Source organism: Diadema setosum, chromosome 22 (assembly GCF_964275005.1).
Source record: "Diadema setosum chromosome 22, eeDiaSeto1, whole genome shotgun sequence".
Lineage (NCBI taxonomy): Eukaryota > Metazoa > Echinodermata > Echinoidea > Diadematoida > Diadematidae > Diadema > Diadema setosum.
Window position 1 is genome coordinate 16,415,079 of NC_092706.1, and position 18,742 is coordinate 16,433,820.

Below are 18,742 nucleotides of genomic sequence, written 5' to 3' on the forward strand. Positions count from 1 at the left end.
ACTTTACAGTCCAAAGACTGCCGTTTGTGGCTGTATTTTTTCTCTTTGGAAATTATGGGGGCACACCGGGCGCAACTGCCAGCAATCGGGCAGCAACATCAGAATGGCATAACGATTAAATGCGAGCGAGCGAAGCGAGTGAGCTTGAAAATTTTGATATTTTACAGTCCCACATGTCCTTTGTGGCTGTACTAGTATTTTTTCGCTTTGGAAATTAAGGGGGGGGGGGGCGCACCGGGCGAAAACTGCTGGCAATTACTGGTAGCAACATCAGGAGAATGGCATAATGATTAAATGCGAGCGAGCGAAGCAAATGAGCTTGAAAATTTTGACATTTTCCAGTCTCAAAAACTGTCGTTTGTGGCTGTATTTTTTCGCATTGGAAATTAAGGGGGCGCACCGGGCAAAAACTGTTGGCAATTACTGGCAGCAACATCAGGAGAATGGCATAATGATTAACTACGAGCGAGCGAAGCGAGCGAGCTTCAAAATTTTGACATTTGACAGTCCAAAAACTGCCGTTTGTAGCTATATTTTTCGCTTTGGAAATTAAGGGGGTCGCACCTGCTGTCAATCACTGGCAGCAACATCAAGAGAATGGCATAGCGATTAAATGCGAGCGAGCGGAGCGAGCGAGCTTGAAAATTTTGATATTTTACAGTCTAAAAACTGCCGTTTGTAGCTATACTTTTTCGCTTTGGAAATTTAGGGGGCACACCGAGTGCAAATGCCGGCAATTACTGGCAGCAACATTAGGAGAATGGCATATCGGTTAAATGCGAGCGAGCGGAGCGAGCGAGCTTGAAAATTTTGACAGTTCAAAGACTGCCGTGTGTGGCTGTATTTTTCGCTTTGGAAATTAAGGGGGCACACCGGGCGCAACTGTCGGCAATTACTGGCAGCAACATCAGGAGAATGGCATACTGATTAAATGCTAGCGAGCGAAGCGAGTGAGCTTGAAAAAGTTTGACATTTTCCAGTCCTAAAAACTGTCGTTTGTAGCTATATTTTCGCTTTGGAAATTAGGATAAGGGGGCGCACCGGATGTACCTGCTGTCAATCACTGGCAGCAACATCAGGAGAATGGCATAGCGATTAAATGCGAGCGAGCGGAGCGAGCGAGCTTGAAAATTTTGACATTTTACAGTCTAAAAACTGCCGTTTGTAGCTATACTTTTTCGCTTTGGAAATTTAGGGGGCACACCGAGTGCAAATGCCGGCAATTACTGGCAGCAACATCAGGAGAATGGCATAGCGGTTAAATGCGAGCGAGCGGAGCGAGCGAGCTTGAAAATTTTGACATTTTACAGTCCAAAGACTGCCGTGTGTGGCTGTATTTTTTCGCTTTGGAAATTAAGGGGGCACACCGGGCGCAACTGCCGGCAATTACTGGCAGCAACATCAGGAGAATGGCATACTGATTAAATGCTAGCGAGCGAAGCGAGTGAGCTTGAAAATTTTGACATTTTCCAGTCCTAAAAACTGTCGTTTGTAGCTATATTTTCGCTTTGGAAATTAAGGGGGGCGCACCGGATGTACCTGCTGTCAATCACTGGCAGCAACATCAGGAGAATGGCATAGCGATTAAATGCGAGCGAGCGGAGCGAGCTAGCTTGAAAATTTTGACATTTTACAGTCTAAAAACTGCCGTTTGTAGCTATACTTTTTCGCTTTGGAAATTTAGGGGGCACACCGAGTGCAACTGCCGGCAATTACTGGCAGCAACATCAGGAGAATGGCATAGCGGTTAAATGCGAGCGAGCGGAGCGAGCGAGCGGAGCGAGCGAGCTTGAAAATTTTGACATTTTACAGTCCAAAGACTGCCGTTTGTGGCTGTATTTTTTCGCTTTGGAAATTAAGGGGGCACACCGGGCGCAACTGCCGGCAATTACTGGCAGCAACATCAGGAGAATGGCATACTGATTAAATGCTTGCGAGCGAAGCGAGTGAGCTTGAAAATTTTGACATTTTCCAGTCCTAAATACTGTCGTTTGTAGCTATATTTTCGCTTTGGAAATTAAGGGGGGCGCACCGGATGTACCTGCTGTCAATCACTGGCAGCAACATCAGGAGAATGGCATAGCGATTAAATGCGAGCGAGCGGAGCGAGCTAGCTTGAAAATTTTGACATTTTACAGTCTAAAAACTGCCGTTTGTAGCTATACTTTTTCGCTTTGGAAATTTAGGGGGCACACCGAGTGCAACTGCCGGCAATTACTGGCAGCAACATCAGGAGAATGGCATAGCGGTTAAATGCGAGCGAGCGGAGCGAGCGAGCTTGAAAATTTTGACATTTTACAGTCCAAAGACTGCCGTTTGTGGCTGTATTTTTTCGCTTTGGAAATTAAGGGGGGCGCACCGGGTGTACCTGCTGTCAATCAGTGGCAGCAACATCAGGAGAATGGCATAGCGGTTAAATGCGAGCGAGCGGAGCGAGCGAGCTTTGAAATTTTAAAATTTTACACTCCAAAAACTGCCGTTTGTAGCTATATTTTTCGCTTTTGTTTGTCCCACTTTTATTTGAGAACCATCCCCCCCCCCCCCCCATCGACGCCTCTATACATATTAGGTTGCTTTTGTTAAGTGAAAGATCTGCTGCACACTCTTTAATTAGGGAATATACGTCTATGTCAAAAGTGTACAAAGTTTATCCCATATCCTGTATAGCGGACCTTTTGCATGTTCGTGATTGCAATACAACGATCTGGTGCATAGTTCTGGCGATATTTGGACAATTTTTCATTAAGAAAGTTCGAGATTTGTCCTCATCTCGGGAATTGCTTGGGGGATAAATGATTTGTCTGTCTAAACACTTCCTTTGGGGCGGGGCAAATGCCCCTTTGCCCCCCATAGATTCGACGTCCATGATCTTTCCTTGGTATGCCCATAGATGTATCCTGACTGAGTCATCAGTCACTGTCGTTTCTCAAGAATGATTCAGGAAATGGAGGGCATTCAATTATGGCGATAAAGTTGTTGTTATTGTTTGTTTGTATGTTTTCGTACATATTTTGCTGATGGTCCCCAGTTACTCGCGTCATAGCATGTTTACATGTAGACCTATACTATTTGACGTTGTCAACGCCTGAGCCATACCTTACAGTGTATGTCGATGTTACTTTCTTCGCGAGCGAGCGAAGCGAGCGAGCGCTTGAGAAAATTATATATTTCCTACAAGATAGAATACTGTTCAGCTCTGTTACCTGTCTGAAGGCCGGCGTACAAACGTCATGCAATATGCCAAAATTGATACAATCACATTTCTGCTTCCTCCATTCTTTCCCCTCAAAATTCAGGGGGGGGATGATTGTACAGGCCATCCCCCCCCCCTCCTCCATTTCAGGGGGGGATATATCCCCCCCCCCATCCCCCCGGGATTTACGCCCATGGCCTCTGTACTGTACTAGCGTGTTTATCATTTCCTTTTCTGTCTGCTATTCTCAGTGAGACTGACTGAGGTGTACGATTACGTGTATGGTGCAAACAAACAATAATCAACAGTGGCGGATCCAGAGGGGGGCGGACGCCCAGTGCGCCCCCCTCTTTATCCGCCCCTGATCAACATAAAACATCTTCTCACTAAAAACTTCTTTTTTTTGGGGGGGGGGCATGCAAGAGAGTTTGTACCCGGGTTGGAGCTTTTGCATTCTAGGAATTGAAATTCAACAATCTTGTGCATGACTATGAGTGACATATTTGAACATTTATCATGAAGTGAATAAGACGATGGTTACCTTGGGTATTTGAATTAAAAAAAAAAAAAAGTTCTGTAATTTACCAAGGACAGATCTACCTTAAGGCTGTAACTTTGTAATTTATTACCTATGCATCTGAATTGCCTATAAACACTGTTAGACTATGAAGTGATAAATTATACAAACGAGGAATTCTCTTGATAAATACTGGTACCCAAATACCTAAACTCGAGAGAAGAAGCTCATTATGCTAATCACGCTTCTCAAGACCGTTGTTTTACTTATATATGGTGTCATAAATGGATTCCTCGTCATTAAAAAAAAAAAAAATGGTTGCGTTACCATCGGGCTTCCTGCATTACATTTAGCAGCATATTACACATCATGCTAATTAGCTGACTATACTGATTAACTGACAGTGCTAATTAGGGTAATAAAGACAAATGCCCAAGGTTTTCAAGCTTGATTTGTGTTTTAGAAAGATGCTGAAGCAAAGTAAACTTAGTTGCCACCTTGTAAATGTAAATCAAAATTCCTGATCTACTGAACTGTATGTGAATTCACTTGATATGCTAATTATGCTATTTAATTATTTTGTTTCAAAAATATAAACTGGTGTCACAAATGCATGCATTCACTGTCTTAGAAAATCCTTGAGTGTCATATTGTCCATGTTTTCAGGTTTCCTGGATCAGAATTATGCTAATTACATGATTGAGCTGATTTAAAAAAAAAAAATACCCAAAGTTGTCAAGATGGCAATTATCCTTAATTTATGTCAATACCTTTTTAGAACATGCATGAACACAACAAAAGTACCTTATACTTCAAAGCTTGTCAAAGTCATGTACATGGTCTATGGGACCATCCACTGGATTATCAAGTCCAAGATGAAAACCAGACCAAATCAGCCCTGTCTCATATGAAGGACAGAGTAACAAAGCCATATGCAATCTTTTGATAACATACCCTTGTATTCTTTCAATATGATTTGTGCTTATTGGGTACACGAGTGTACACCCATATCAAGTAACTTTTATTTGCTTTCTCTTCACGCCCTCAGGGTAAAGACAGAGCTTTTTGATCAGATGGTAGAGATGGGATTCTCCAAGGAGACTGTAGCTTCTGCCCTTAAGCAAACCAACAATGATCTACACGGTGCCCTCAAACTCATTCAGGAACATCCGGAGCTGCTCACCCTTGATGACGACCTCAAGACAGACAGAAACTGGAATGGAACAATTACTGATGAGATGCTTGCTCAGGTGGGTACACAGCACATAAGCACAGTTAAAACAGGGTGACACCACAGCATACACAGCGATGTCACTTCATGACAGCACTGTTCTTCACAAAGTGATGATCATGATAAATATAACAATAACATTGGAAAGAGAATAACACAGGTGGGACATTGTATTTCAATCAATGAACAAACTTAGTTGTGCAACTATGTTGAGGTAAATTGTTGCAGCAAATATTGATGATAGGTATATTGCTTTTGTTTTCACTATGATGATTATTGAAATTACAATTCATTAAATATGAAAGCATTGTAAACATGATTGTACTGTATATCAGTATTGCAAGTGTGAAATTGCACCTGCTCATGGAGATTTAAAAAAAAAATATGTATATGTTTGCAATATAACCTGCTAAACAGAAACGACTGTGTCTGGATATTTACAAAACTATGTATAGCCATCTGACCATCTTTGAAATGCAAAGTTGTGTCTGAAATGCTGCTGTAAGACTGTTACACTAGTCTGGTGCAATCAAGCAATACTATTTTTTTTTTTGTTAAAGTATTTTCCAGATTGTTTAAATCATTCTTTGAACATACTGAGTGTACCCTGTACAAGAGAAAGATTTTCAATATGACTCCTCAGTTCCAAGTAGTTCATGGTATCCGTTGGGAAATTACACTGAAATTAAAATCAGATTTTAATTCAAAGAAAAACAAACAAACAATCATCCTGTTTGCTTTCTTCATGACTTGCTGCACTTTGTAACATATCCAAGGATAAAAAAAAAAAAAAAAAGATGATTTCAAGTACAGTGAAGTACCTGATGCTAGAGTATTGATCCCCTGTTTGTGATGTTCAATTGCCTGTACTTGTACACCCCTTGACAGGTCACCGAGCTGGGGTTTAGCACTGATGTAGCCCGCGAGGCATTAAGGAGGTTTCAAGGTGTCGTTTCCACAGCTGTAGAGAGGCTTGTGGCATTGGGAGGGGTTCTGCCTCCCCTTCCAAGCCGTGGGACAGGATTCTCTTCAGGACCCAGCTCAGCACAAGGTATAAATCAATAATCAATATTTGATCAATAGGCACATCAATAATTATGTTCCCAGGCACTGAACTTAATTTGCCAAGTTTTTATACCCCCACCCACACATAGGGTGTAGGGGGGTATATAGGAATCACTCTGAGGTCAGGTGGCCGGTCGGTCGGTCGGGTGGTCGGGCGGTCGGGCGGTCGGTCCGTTGCAAAATCTTGTGGATCGAACTCCTCTCTCATTTTTTGTGCAATTGACCCCAAATTTGGCATGTGTGACCACTATCAAAGGTAGATTTGCAAGACACCTTTTTCGTTAGTATCGCGTAATGCGTTGCCATGGCAACGGTATATTTTCATAAAAAATTGTGGATCAAACTACTCTCTCATTTTTTGAGCAATTAACCCCAAAATTAGCATGTGTGACCGCTATCAAAGGAAAATGTGCAAGACACCTTTTTCGTTAGTATTCCATATTGAGTTGCCATGGCAACGGCAAATTTTAATAAAATCTTACAAAATGTGGATCGAACTCCTCTCTCACTTTTTGAGCAATTGACCCCAAACTTGGCATGTGTGACCGCTATCAAAGGTAGATGTGCAAGACACCTTTTTCGTTAGTATCGCATAATGCGTTGCCATGGCAATGGCAAATTTTTGTAAAAACTTGTAGATCAAGCTACTTTCTCATTTTTTGAGCAATTAACTTCAAATTTGGAATGTGTGACTGCTACCACAGGCAGGTGTGCAAGACACCTTTTGTCATGAGTATTTCATAATGCGTTGCCATGGCAACGGCAGATTTTCATAAAAATCTTACAAAATGTTGTGGATCGAACTACTCTCTCAGTTTTGTAGCAGTGCAGTTTGAATTTGGGATATATGATCAATGTAATGAATAGTTGTGCAAAACACCTTTGATGTGTGCGTTAAAAAATCTGTTACCATGGCAACAGCAGGTTTTTTTTTTCACCAATCAAACAAAAATGTGTGGATTAACCTAACTCCTTCAGTTTTTAAGCATTTGGCTCAAAAATTGGCACATTTGACCACTATGGTATGTAGATGTGCGTACTTACGCTTTCGTCATTGTTGATCAATGCGTTGCCATGGTAACAGCATAGTTTGAATGAAAATCATACAAAATTATTGTGGATTCAGATAACTCCCTCAGTCTTTGAGCATTTGGCTTGAAATTTGGCACATGTGACCACTATAGTATATAGATGTGTAAACATAATCTTTCATCAGTGGTGAACAATGCGTTGCCATGGTAACAGCTTTTTTTTCTAAAAAGCATAGGCCTACAAAAATATTGTGGATTCAGGTAACTCCCCTAGTCTGAGCATTTAGCTTGAAATTTGGCACACATGACCACTGTGGTATGTAGATGTGTAAACTTAATCTTTCGTCAGTGGTGGTCAATGTGTTGCCATGGTAACGGCATATTTTGAATGAAAATCATACAAAAATATTGTGGATTCAGTTAACTCCCTCAGTCTTTGAGCATTTGGCTTGAAATTTGGCACATGTGAACACTATAGCATATAGATGTGCAAACTTGATCTTTCGTCAGTGGTGAACAATGCGTTGCCATGGTAACAGCATCTTTTCACTAAAATGCATACAAAAATACTGTGGATTCAGGTAACTACCTCAGTCTTTGAGCATTTAGCTTGAAATTTGGCACATTTGACCACTATAGTACGTAGATGTGCATACGTAGTCTTTCGTCATTGTTGATCCATGTGTTGCCATGGTAACAGCATATTTTGAATGAAAATTATGCACAAATATTGTGGATTCAGGTAACTCCCTCGGTCTTTGAGCATTTGGCTTGAAATTTGACACATACAACCACTATAGTACAGAGATTTGCAAACTTCATATTTCATCATTGTTGAACAATGTGTTGCCATAGTAACAGTGCATTTTGAATGAAAATCATACAAACATTTCAATTCTCCTAACTCTCTCTGTTTTAGAGTATTTTGGCTTCAAACTTGGCACATGTTACCTGTATATTACCTAGGTGTGCAAAAAATCTTTTGTCAGTGTTGAAAATGTGTTGCCATGGTAACAGTATATTTTGAATGAAAATGAAACGCCTACACTAATATTGTGAATTCAGCAAAGCCCCTCAGCCTTATATCATTTGGCTTGAAATTTGGCACATGTGATGGCTATTGTGCAAACTTTTTTCTTATTGTCCAACATTGTGTTGCCGTGGTAACACAATTTTTAATGAAAACCATAGAAATCGTCAGTTTATTTATCTTGCTTACTCAGTTTTTGAGCACTTGACTTGAGATATGGGACATGTGACTAACAGTGAGCAATACATTCATTCACTGTTGAACAGTGCATTGCCATGGTAACATTTTTTTCCATTAAAAAGTAAAAAAAATTTAATCCTGGTTGAGCTGATTCCCTCAGTTGTGGGTGGGGGTATATTAATCACAATGAGTGATAGTTCTAGTTTTATCAGCATTTGGTAATCCATCCAGACTTGACCTAGTTGTAGATTAGCAAGCCTACTCATGCACAGCAATGTGCCAGCAAGGCCATGGTGACACAATCGGGATTTGGGGTGGGGGGGGGGGATTATCAATGATAATCTCTATCCATTGACATTGCCATTTTGAGAAGCAAGCACTCCTGTGTGCATGGTAATTGGCTTACAATGTAAAGCACAGTAGTACTAGCATGAACCTCTGCTATCCCTCTACTGATGCTATATACATGTATTACTCTCTCTTCTGCAACATCTTAGTTAATGTATCCATGCTACTACTTCTGTCCTCCTATCCTATATGTTTTCTTCTTCTCTCTTCTCCTGATTTTCATAGGATTCATTTTCTATCTATACTACATGTACTTTGTATACATTTTTTAATACCTTTTCATTAACATTGGATGGAATAGGTGATGCTTTATAACTTTCACTGATTTTTCTCTTTCCTGAGTGGAAAAATGTAGTTGTTTGAAGTATGCAACACCTAAACAATGTATCCTCCTTTGTATGGTCAAAATATAAAGTCATTCATTACAAGTCAAGTTTTATTTTGACTATTATAATCATCTGATTAACTAGCATGTTATTACATGTATACACTTGCAACACAGTAATTAATGAGGCCCTACAGATGTCAGATGCACTTTGGCACTTCTGAATTTAGAGATAAAGTTAAAAAAGGAGAAAGTATTGATGACTGATGTTATGATATGTATCTATATAAGACCCCGTTTACAGTGCAGGGCCGGGCCGAGCCCGCGGCCTCAATTGCAGTACTCGGCCCCACAATTCTGTCTGTTTACAGTGTCGGGCTCGGCCCAGGCTTTTAATTCAAACCTTTCAATATTTTGTCGTAGTGGTGCTCTGCATTTTACTATTAGATGGATTTGGCTCCTTATAAATTCTATGTATTATTGTCTGATAATTATCTATAAAAACAAACATAATATAAATGCACTGTATATACTTGGATTGTTTTTAGGTCGTAGTATGTACATTGGAATCTAGATGATTATTTTACAGTATGATGCAATTTAGCAACCACCTACTATGATTTACTTTTTCCATGGATGTATATATTCATTGAAAAAAGAAAAATCTTAAGGGTAAGCTGTTGATTTTAACCTTAATCTATCCCTAGCAGCAACATTTGGTTTGAGACTATACTACTAAAGTTATTAAAGTGATGAGTTTACTTGCTCAAATGGGCAATCGAAGAGAACAAATATGGTTTCATGGTTATGAAAACACAATATGTCAACAAATCAAACACCTCAATTCTTTTTTAGATGAGTCCATTATAATTGTTATAATTGTTAATCATAGTCTAAACATATGTATATATATTTTGTTTCTTTTTTTTTCTTTAAATTCTCATTATTATTATTATTTATTTTTATAATTTTTTTCTTTTTTTGCTGATGGTCAGATGATGAAGAAGTGTTGACAGATGAACAGAAGGCAGCCATTGAAGAGGTCCTACCTGACATTCCGCACCATGAGGAGGACTACCTTGATATTAGCCTTGAGGAAGAAGCTTCATTTATTGCCGAGTACAGGGCCAGGATAGAGTCAGCTCTGTAACGTCTCATCTGAGAAATTACCCACCAAGTTTGCCTAACACACAGCAATAAAGCCCCTGCCATGCAAACAAATATATACGTTGGATTCAAAGATCAAACACAAAGTGTATTTTCATTTTATGTGCAAATTGACCTAAGGGTAATTTTCCCCAAACATAATGTGTTTTCAGTGAATGCAGAAATATTAGTAGAACACATCAGTGAAGATCAAGCATGTTCTAACGATCTGATGAAAACTTTAATTTTTCATTGAATTTATGGGCTGTCATCACTGAATGGGAATGCTTTGATGGCATGTGATGTCTCAATAGTACAACAATATAAAACATCCTTCCCTGACTCATTACTAACACATACTAAGGGTGAGATTATTCACCCTTGCTCCTGATGCAGGAAAGTCAAGTGCTCTTCATTCTTCTTAGGGAAGTTAACATATTTGGAATTTTCCATATGTGTCGTGTGTTTTAACTTTTTTCTCATGTGACATCACAAACTGTAGAAGACTTCTCACCCAGCAATGATAGAGTCTTGAAATATTGGATGAACTTTTACTTCGGTCATTACCAAACACTTCAGTATTAAAGTCTCATTTTTAGGTTAAGTTGAAAGCTTGGTCTTTGTTATGCATGGCAACATATTGTATTTGACCATCAAAATTTCTATTGAATTTTAAATACAGTACCACGACAGAGAAAGTAGATTGTGTCAGTAGTAGGTTCTGAGTGTGTTCAGCTGCAATAGGGCACTGATGCCACTTCACAGATTGTAGCTGCTCATGATTAGCAGAGAGAGGATTCCTGTGAAGTTGGTGCTCATATGAGCAAGGGTGCAATGTCAACATGATCTGTGAAATCAGAATTAAAGTGTGCCAATACCCTGGAAATCAAATTTGTGTACAGCTAGAATACATTAAAAAACAGCCATAATTCACCTATGATAAGCTCCTGAAAGTATACATATTTTGATAAATCAGGTCATATTTCCCTAACAATTTTGCACTTGTGCTCTGCACTTAAAGTTCTGCTCTATAAACAATGGTACTGATGTGTGCATGTTTTAGCTATACATGTGCATTTTTACAAATGATGTCGAGATTCCATGTCGATCATTAGCTGATCATGCGCAAGCATTGCATTTCACTATTGTTCAAGACATATTATTAAAAAATATCGACAGCACAATCGTTCAGTTGAAAAAATTGGGTGATCGACTAGTCTATTTCAAGTCATTTTTGTTTTTGTTTACTCTTTTAAATTTACATTTAAACCCCAATAAATAAAAGTCAGGGTGACAAAAATTCTCATAATTTGCAGAGGGCATGTTTTAAGTATATTCTACAAATATAGCAAACATAATACTCACGGTGTTGGTACACTTTAATCTCAACCTGCACAATTGGCATATGAGAAAGAAGTACCTCAGCATATATATATATATATATATATATATATATATATATATATATATATCCTAATGAGAGATTCATGTTTGATTATTAAGTACATGTATAGTGAAATGAAAGCCACTGATCAGAGACACTATGACAAAATCAGACATATATTATTGAAGTTATGACAATTTGAGTTTCAGTCAAGTGACGAACATACTGTTTAATGAATGTATCATTCAAATTCCTTGTTTTTGACATTACAATTTGACATTTGCTTGTGATTCTATACTCCTATATTTACATACGACATTGAGTATTTCTCAAAACATGTTAATTCTTTACTCTACCCATGATATATCCAGGCTATAATTACTTTTAACAAATTTTACAAAAGTGGAAGTAACTTGATGTGTGTGTGTGTGTGTGTGTGTGTGTGTGTGTGTGTGCATGTGTGTGTATGTAGTTTAATCAGGGATTTCATAGCAAAATGATGTCTAGATATTTTGACCGTGAAACTATTAACATCCCTACACGATTCTTCAACCAATTCAAACCTGTTTCCATCAACCACTCCAGGGTAAGAGATAGTGTGAATCTATTTGAAGGTGGCAACTAAAGATATTTTGGTGGTGAACTTGCTCTTAGAGTCATCAGTATGTATGACATGCATGGCCGCTGTGCACGTATAAAGGCATAAGGTTACAACTCCTTACATCCTGTGGTATGACATGAAAATAAATGTTTGCAAATGATATGTATCATAACTTACTGTACATCTAATTTGGGTTAATTTTTGGTTGGATTAATATTTTGGTTTGCCTATTGAAAACATCTTATGTGGGGTCAAGAAAAAGTTATTGTATTTAGCTCATAGGATCATCAGTATGTATGACACGCATGTCCGCTATGCACGCATAAATGCATAAGGTCACAACTCCTTACCTCCTGTCATATCTATGACATGAAAATAAATGTGTGCAAATGATTTGTATCATAACTTACTGTACATGTAAGTTGGGATTTTTCCTTTTTTCGGGGGGGGGGGGGGGTGGGTTAATACTTTGGTTGGCCTATTGAAAACATTTCATGTGAGGTAAAGAAATAGTAACAGAAAAAATTTGTTCATAAAGGCTTAAACTAGTGTCTGTAGCTGCCGTATAAGGTAAAATACATGTACTGATCTTTGGAAAGTGATCAGCTGCTACTAGGTGCTCTGTACAATGGACAGATAGAACTTTCCAGCATACAGCAGATGCTAAAATATTTGCTGATTTACCTGCTTTTGAGTTATGATTCACAACAGCTCATTACACAATAGCAATTCTCCCTTTGATGTGAAATACAGCATAATTATGTATTACTGTCCATTTCCCAAAATACAAGATATGAATGTTTGCATAATCTGATTTTTTTTTCAGGAAACATCCATCTATTCATGGCACTGCTCTTGATATTCATCCTTTATCACAGAAATTTTCAAGTCATGCAAATTCAAGATTTTTATGTCCCCACCCATACATTCATGTAGTACATATAGGAATTACTCTGAGGTCGGGAGGTCGGGTGGCCAGGCGGTTGGTCGGATTATCCGTTGCAAAATTTTATGAATCGAAACAACTCCTTCCTTTCTGGAGCAATTGACCAAAAATTTCGCATGTGTGACCACTATAATAGATAGATGTGCAAGACACCTTTTTCATGAGTATTTGGTAATGTTGCCATGGTATCGGCAATTTTTTCCTAAAATGTTGTGGATCTACTCTCTCAGTTTTGAAGCAAGTCAGTTGAATTTCGGCACATGTGATCAATGTAAGTGTAGTTGTGCAAGACACCATGAGTGTTAAGGATGTGTTGCCATGGCTACAGCAGTTTTTAAACAAATTATTCAAAATTTTGGGGATTGCATTGTTCGCTCAGTATTTGAACATTTGAGTTGGGATTAGGAACATAACATATGATCACTATGTTACTATGTGAGACTTTTTTTGTGATTTTCAATGTAGCAGTTGCCATGGCAACAACATTTTGATACGTAAACATGTGGATTGACCTAACTCCCTTAGTTTCCAAGCATTGGACTTTAAATGTGGCACATGTGACAGCTGTAGTATTTAGATGTGCAAACTTGCAACATTTTTTGTCATTTTCAACCAATGTGTAGCCATGATAACATTTTTTTTATTGAAAATTATACGAATTGCTAATGGATTTAGCTGAATCCCTCAGTTTTTGAGCACTTGACTTGAAACTTGACACATGTGACCAGTATAATATGTAAATGATTAAAACACTTGTTAATTTTGAAAAATGCATTGCCATAGTAACAACATTTTTTATCTTTTGGTTTTTGAAAAGCATACAAAAATTGTGTGGATGGATCCAACTTCCTTGGGTTTAGATGGGGGTATTAATAACATTGAGTGATAGTGATTTTTTTTTTTTATTCCATCGTCTCTTTATGCAATAAAATGACTAGGATTGCGGCTATCCGAAATGCTTGTACTAAGCCATGTTAATAATTTCCTGACGGTCCTACTGTCCTACACATGCACACACATGCACCAGGGAGGCCCACCTCCCTGCATGCACACACACAAACATGCACACATGAGCACACTAAATTACAGCAATGAATATCCCTGTCTTTTCTGAGAGTGAGGGGATTTACTTTCATAGGTAGAGAGAAAATATCTAGCTATAGCTTGGATAGTTCCATGTGTTACTGTTTCACAGTGCCTATTTTGTCACACAATATCCTCAGGAAATGTTCTCTTCTGAAATGTTTTCAAAGGAAAGATAGTGTGCACAGTATATTTTGTGTCAAGTTGTGGAACAATTTTCATGATGTAGCAATGTTGACTCATTAAAACATTTAGAGCTACAGATAACAAAATGTTACCTTTCCATGCTTCTGCAGTACATCAATTTATGTACATTACATAATATACTGTGTAAATGTGTTCTACATACATGTATTTTGTATTGCTTTTTGTTATAGTCATTTCAATAACTAGTGTTGTTATTTTGCATTGTACATTTTTTTTTAAGTGACCCCCTCGAAATCGGTCTTTAATAGGGCTACCTATCCAGGGCCGGCAGAGCGTTTTAAAAGGTGGGGGGGGGGGGCATTTCCAGGTTTAATGAGCTAACAAGCAAAAAAAAAAAACTAGAAATGTCGCTTTGGCGACTGGTATGCCTCCGCCATAATGCATGATTTTCCCAATAGGTTTAGATAGTACATGTGGACAATGTGTGATTACATTTTCACAAAATTGGCAAAATATTGAAATGACAAGTTTGTCACAAATGTGTTGAATGTTCACCTTCCTTGACCTAGGTTTAATTGGATGAATAGGAGAGCATGTATCTAGGGATTAAGGACTTTAACTCAACTTTGACCCATTCATACATTTAGGCATTGAGTAATTTTCAAGGTACAGGTGTGGAGAAAAAGTGCAATTTCTGAATTGAATAGTAAATTGTTACCATTTTCATCTGGCCCTTGACCCTAAAATTCATAAGATGGAGAAAAGAGTTAGTTCAGCACTTTCACTTGATCTTTGACCTTTTGACCTTTGAGGCAAACAAAGAAGAAAAAAAAAACTTTCCAGAGAATTTCTATTAGGTTACACATGTATGCATACACCAAGTGTAAAAAAAAATAACCCTGCTGGCATTGCATGATGGGAGGGAAATAGTAAAATTTTGAAGTGTTGCACTTGACCTTTGACCCCTGACCTTTGACCCCATGAACCCTACATTCTCTAGATAATCACTTCCAGTCAGTATATGTATATACTATGTTCCATGAAGATACCTTGAACAATTTTCCAAGGTATGGAGAAAAAAAAAGAAGTTTTGATATTTTTACTTGACCTTTTGACCTTTGACCTCATGACCCAAACTTTCACCAGAGAATCTTAATTGGGTAATACATGTATACACTATGTTTCAAGAAAATATCTTCAGGCATTCAATAGATATGGTGGAAATAGGAAATTTTATGTATTTGACCCTGACCTTTTGACCTTTGACCTTTGACCTCATGACCCAAACTTTCACCAGAGAATCTTAATTGGGTAATACATGTATACACTAAGTTTCAAGAAAATATCTTCAGGCATTCAATAGATATGGTGGAAATAGTGAAATTGTATGTATTTGACCTTGACCTTTTGACCTTTGACCTTGAGCATGTGCACCTAAAAGTTGATAGGCACAACTTCACCTCCTAATACACATACATGCCAAGTTTCATTAGGATACCTCGACAGGTTTTGATAGTTACCTTGTCCACAAAATTCATTACGGACGGACGGAAGGAAGGACGGACGGACGGACGGACAACCCGAAAACATAATGCCTCCGGCACCACTTCGTGGCGGAGGCATAAAAAAGGTCTTCAGCTCATCTTTCTCCTTCCACTTCCAGGTTTCTTCAGCTGACAAGCAAAAAAAAAAAAAAAAAAAAAAAGGAAAAAAAAAAGGTCTTCAGCAAAAAAAAACATAACCTTACTGCGCTCAAGATCTCTATTTTTTTCTTTTTAGTGCCACTTACGTACTTCCGGGGAAAAAAAAAGTGGGGCTCAAAGTGATGACATCTTAAGTATTCCTTTGTATGGTGCGCAAAAAGTTGGCCCCCCCCCCCCACTCATCTCTCCCCTTCCGAACCCCCTCCCCCCCCCCCCCCCCCCACACACACACACACACTCATCTCTTCCCCTTCCACTTCTGGGTTTCTTCAGCCGACAAGCAAAAAAAAAAAAAAAAAAAAAAAAAAAAATCTTCAGCCGAAAACATAACCTTACCGTGCTCACACTTCAAGCACACTTAAAGATCTCTATCTATTTCTTTTTAGTGCCACTTACGTACTTCCGGGGTAAAAAAAAAAAAAAGTGGGGCCCAAAGTGATGACACCTTATGTATTCCTTTGTATGGTGCACAAAAAGTGGGGGGGGGGGGCAGAGCCCCCCTGGCCCAACCATACAAGAAGGGTAAGCACACACTTTTACTTTCCCAGCATTTATATTTCTTCTGATCACCATCAAAGAATCTGTTTTAAGATGGATTTGGAAGAAATTAATTTCTGCCATTATGAGGCCCATGGTGCTGCTCCCCATGACGAAGTGAATCGCTTTGTCTGACTGCAGATGTTGTGTGACAGAAAAGAAAGATGAAGAGCATGAAGACAAGAAGAAAACTAGAAATGTCGCTATATGGCGACTGGTATGTCTCTGCCATAATGCATGATTCTCCTGATAGGTCTATAGTACATCTTAACAATGTGTGATGACAGTTTAACATAACTGACAAAATATTGAAATGACATGTTTGTCACAAATGTGTTGAATGTTCATTTTCTTTGAACTAGGTTTAAAGGGACTGTAAAGTACTGGTAGAGGTGGGGATTCCTGTTTTGAACATTCCTAAGTGAGATAATGAGAAACATCTTATGAAATATGAAAGAGCATGTAATTTTAAGAAGGATTCAACATTTATTTGATGAAAATTTGTTTTCAAATGGTTGAGATATCCAAAAAAAAGTGATAATAAAAGGCGACAGGCCACGCCTTTTATTAGGATCACTTTGTTTCACTTTGTTTTCGGATATCTCGGCCATTTCAAAACCGATTTTCAGCAAATAAACTTTTGATATTCCTCAGAATTGCATGCTCTTTGACATCTCATAGAGTGGTTTCTGAATATCTCGCAAAACGTTAAAAGCTAAATCCTCACCTCTACCAGAACTGTACACACATTGGATGAATAGAGCATGTATTTAGGGATTTGAGGATTTTTACTGGACTTTTGACCATTTTATAAGTTTCGTATAATTATAACGATAACAATCGTTATAATTTTCAAGGTATGGAGAAAAGGTATAATTTCAGTATTAGTAAATTGTTAGAATTTTAACCTGGCCTTTCACCCTTGATCTTTGACCCAATGAAATGATCCTAAAATTCCTAAGAGAATCACCGTCAGGCAGAACATGCATAATAATTATGTACTAAGGCTGACTTGCAATGAGAGAGAGAATCACGTTTCAAAACGCGTTTGGAACAGTGTTTGCAAACCAATGGCGTAAATCCATACTGAGGAGTGGGGGGGATGGTCACCATCACCACGATTACAAGCCCATAACCGGACCTGCGCAGCCTTTTTTTTTTTTTTTTTTTTGGGGGGGGGGAGAAGCTTTGTGCCCCCCTTCCCCCCCCCCCACACACACACACACTTTACAGGGATCGGATGCCCCACTCTTTTGCATGAAATATAAAGTGGGAGAAAAGTGGCAGCAACAACATAAAGACTTTTTGTTCTTGTTGCTTTTTTTTTTTTTGCTTGTCAGACGACTTTCGGCGGAAAATCAGACCTTAAAAGTATGAAAACATTTTTTTTTTTGGGAAATATCTGTGAGAGGGACCGGAACGACCGAACGGGAGAAGTGTGTGTATGGGGGGGGGGGGGGGGGTATCCCTCTCCCACACGAGGAAGATTTTGCATTTTCAGACCTGAAATTCAGCGATCTGGTGCTCACTTGTGGTGAAAATTTTGTTCTGTTTTCTTTAAAAAAAAAACAAAAAGAAAATGAAACATTCACAATATATTATTGAATGACAAAATCGTGGTATTTCAGCTTTTGCTGTGCGACATCACTGTGAAGGCCTACTAAATAATGGGGCCTATAATCGGCGTAGACAGGATATGATCTTAGGAGGGTGAGGGAACGAATCAAGCGAGGGGGGAGGGTATGGTAGGGGGGTTTCCCCCTCCTACCGTGAAATCTCTTTGCGTTTAAAATTTTGACATTTTTCAGTCCAAAAACTGCCGTTTGTAGCTATATTCTTCGCTTTGGAAATTAAGGGGGGGGCACACCAGGCGCAACTGCTGTCAATCACTGGCAGCAACATCAGGAGAATGGCATAGCAGCTAAATGCGAGCGAGCGGGGCGAGCGAGCTTGAAAATTTTGACACTTTACAGTCCAAAGACTGCCGTTTGTGGCTGTATTTTTTCGCTTTGGAAATTATGGGGGCACACCGGGCGCAACTGCCAGCAATCGGGCAGCAACATCAGAATGGCATAACGATTAAATGCGAGCGAGCGAAGCGAGTGAGCTTGAAAATTTTGATATTTTACAGTCCCACATGTCCTTTGTGGCTGTACTAGTATTTTTTCGCTTTGGAAATTAAGGGGGGGGGGGCGCACCGGGCGAAAACTGCTGGCAATTACTGGTAGCAACATCAGGAGAATGGCATAATGATTAAATGCGAGCGAGCGAAGCA

General features: G+C 38.8%; 1 protein-coding gene across 1 annotated transcript in view; it reads left to right on the top strand.

Annotated features, from left to right (window-relative positions):
- LOC140245542 (NEDD8 ultimate buster 1-like) overlaps positions 1-10,750 on the top strand; it is a 78,425-nt gene extending 67,675 nt beyond the window's left edge. Inside the window, exons 11-13 of the mRNA XM_072325108.1 lie at positions 4,759-4,960; positions 5,830-5,992; positions 9,916-10,750. Coding sequence (XP_072181209.1) covers positions 4,759-4,960; positions 5,830-5,992; positions 9,916-10,070 — 520 coding nt within the window. The 3' untranslated portion in view covers positions 10,071-10,750. The remainder of the gene's footprint in view (positions 1-4,758; positions 4,961-5,829; positions 5,993-9,915) is intronic.
- The last annotated feature ends 7,992 nt before the right edge of the window (positions 10,751-18,742 follow it).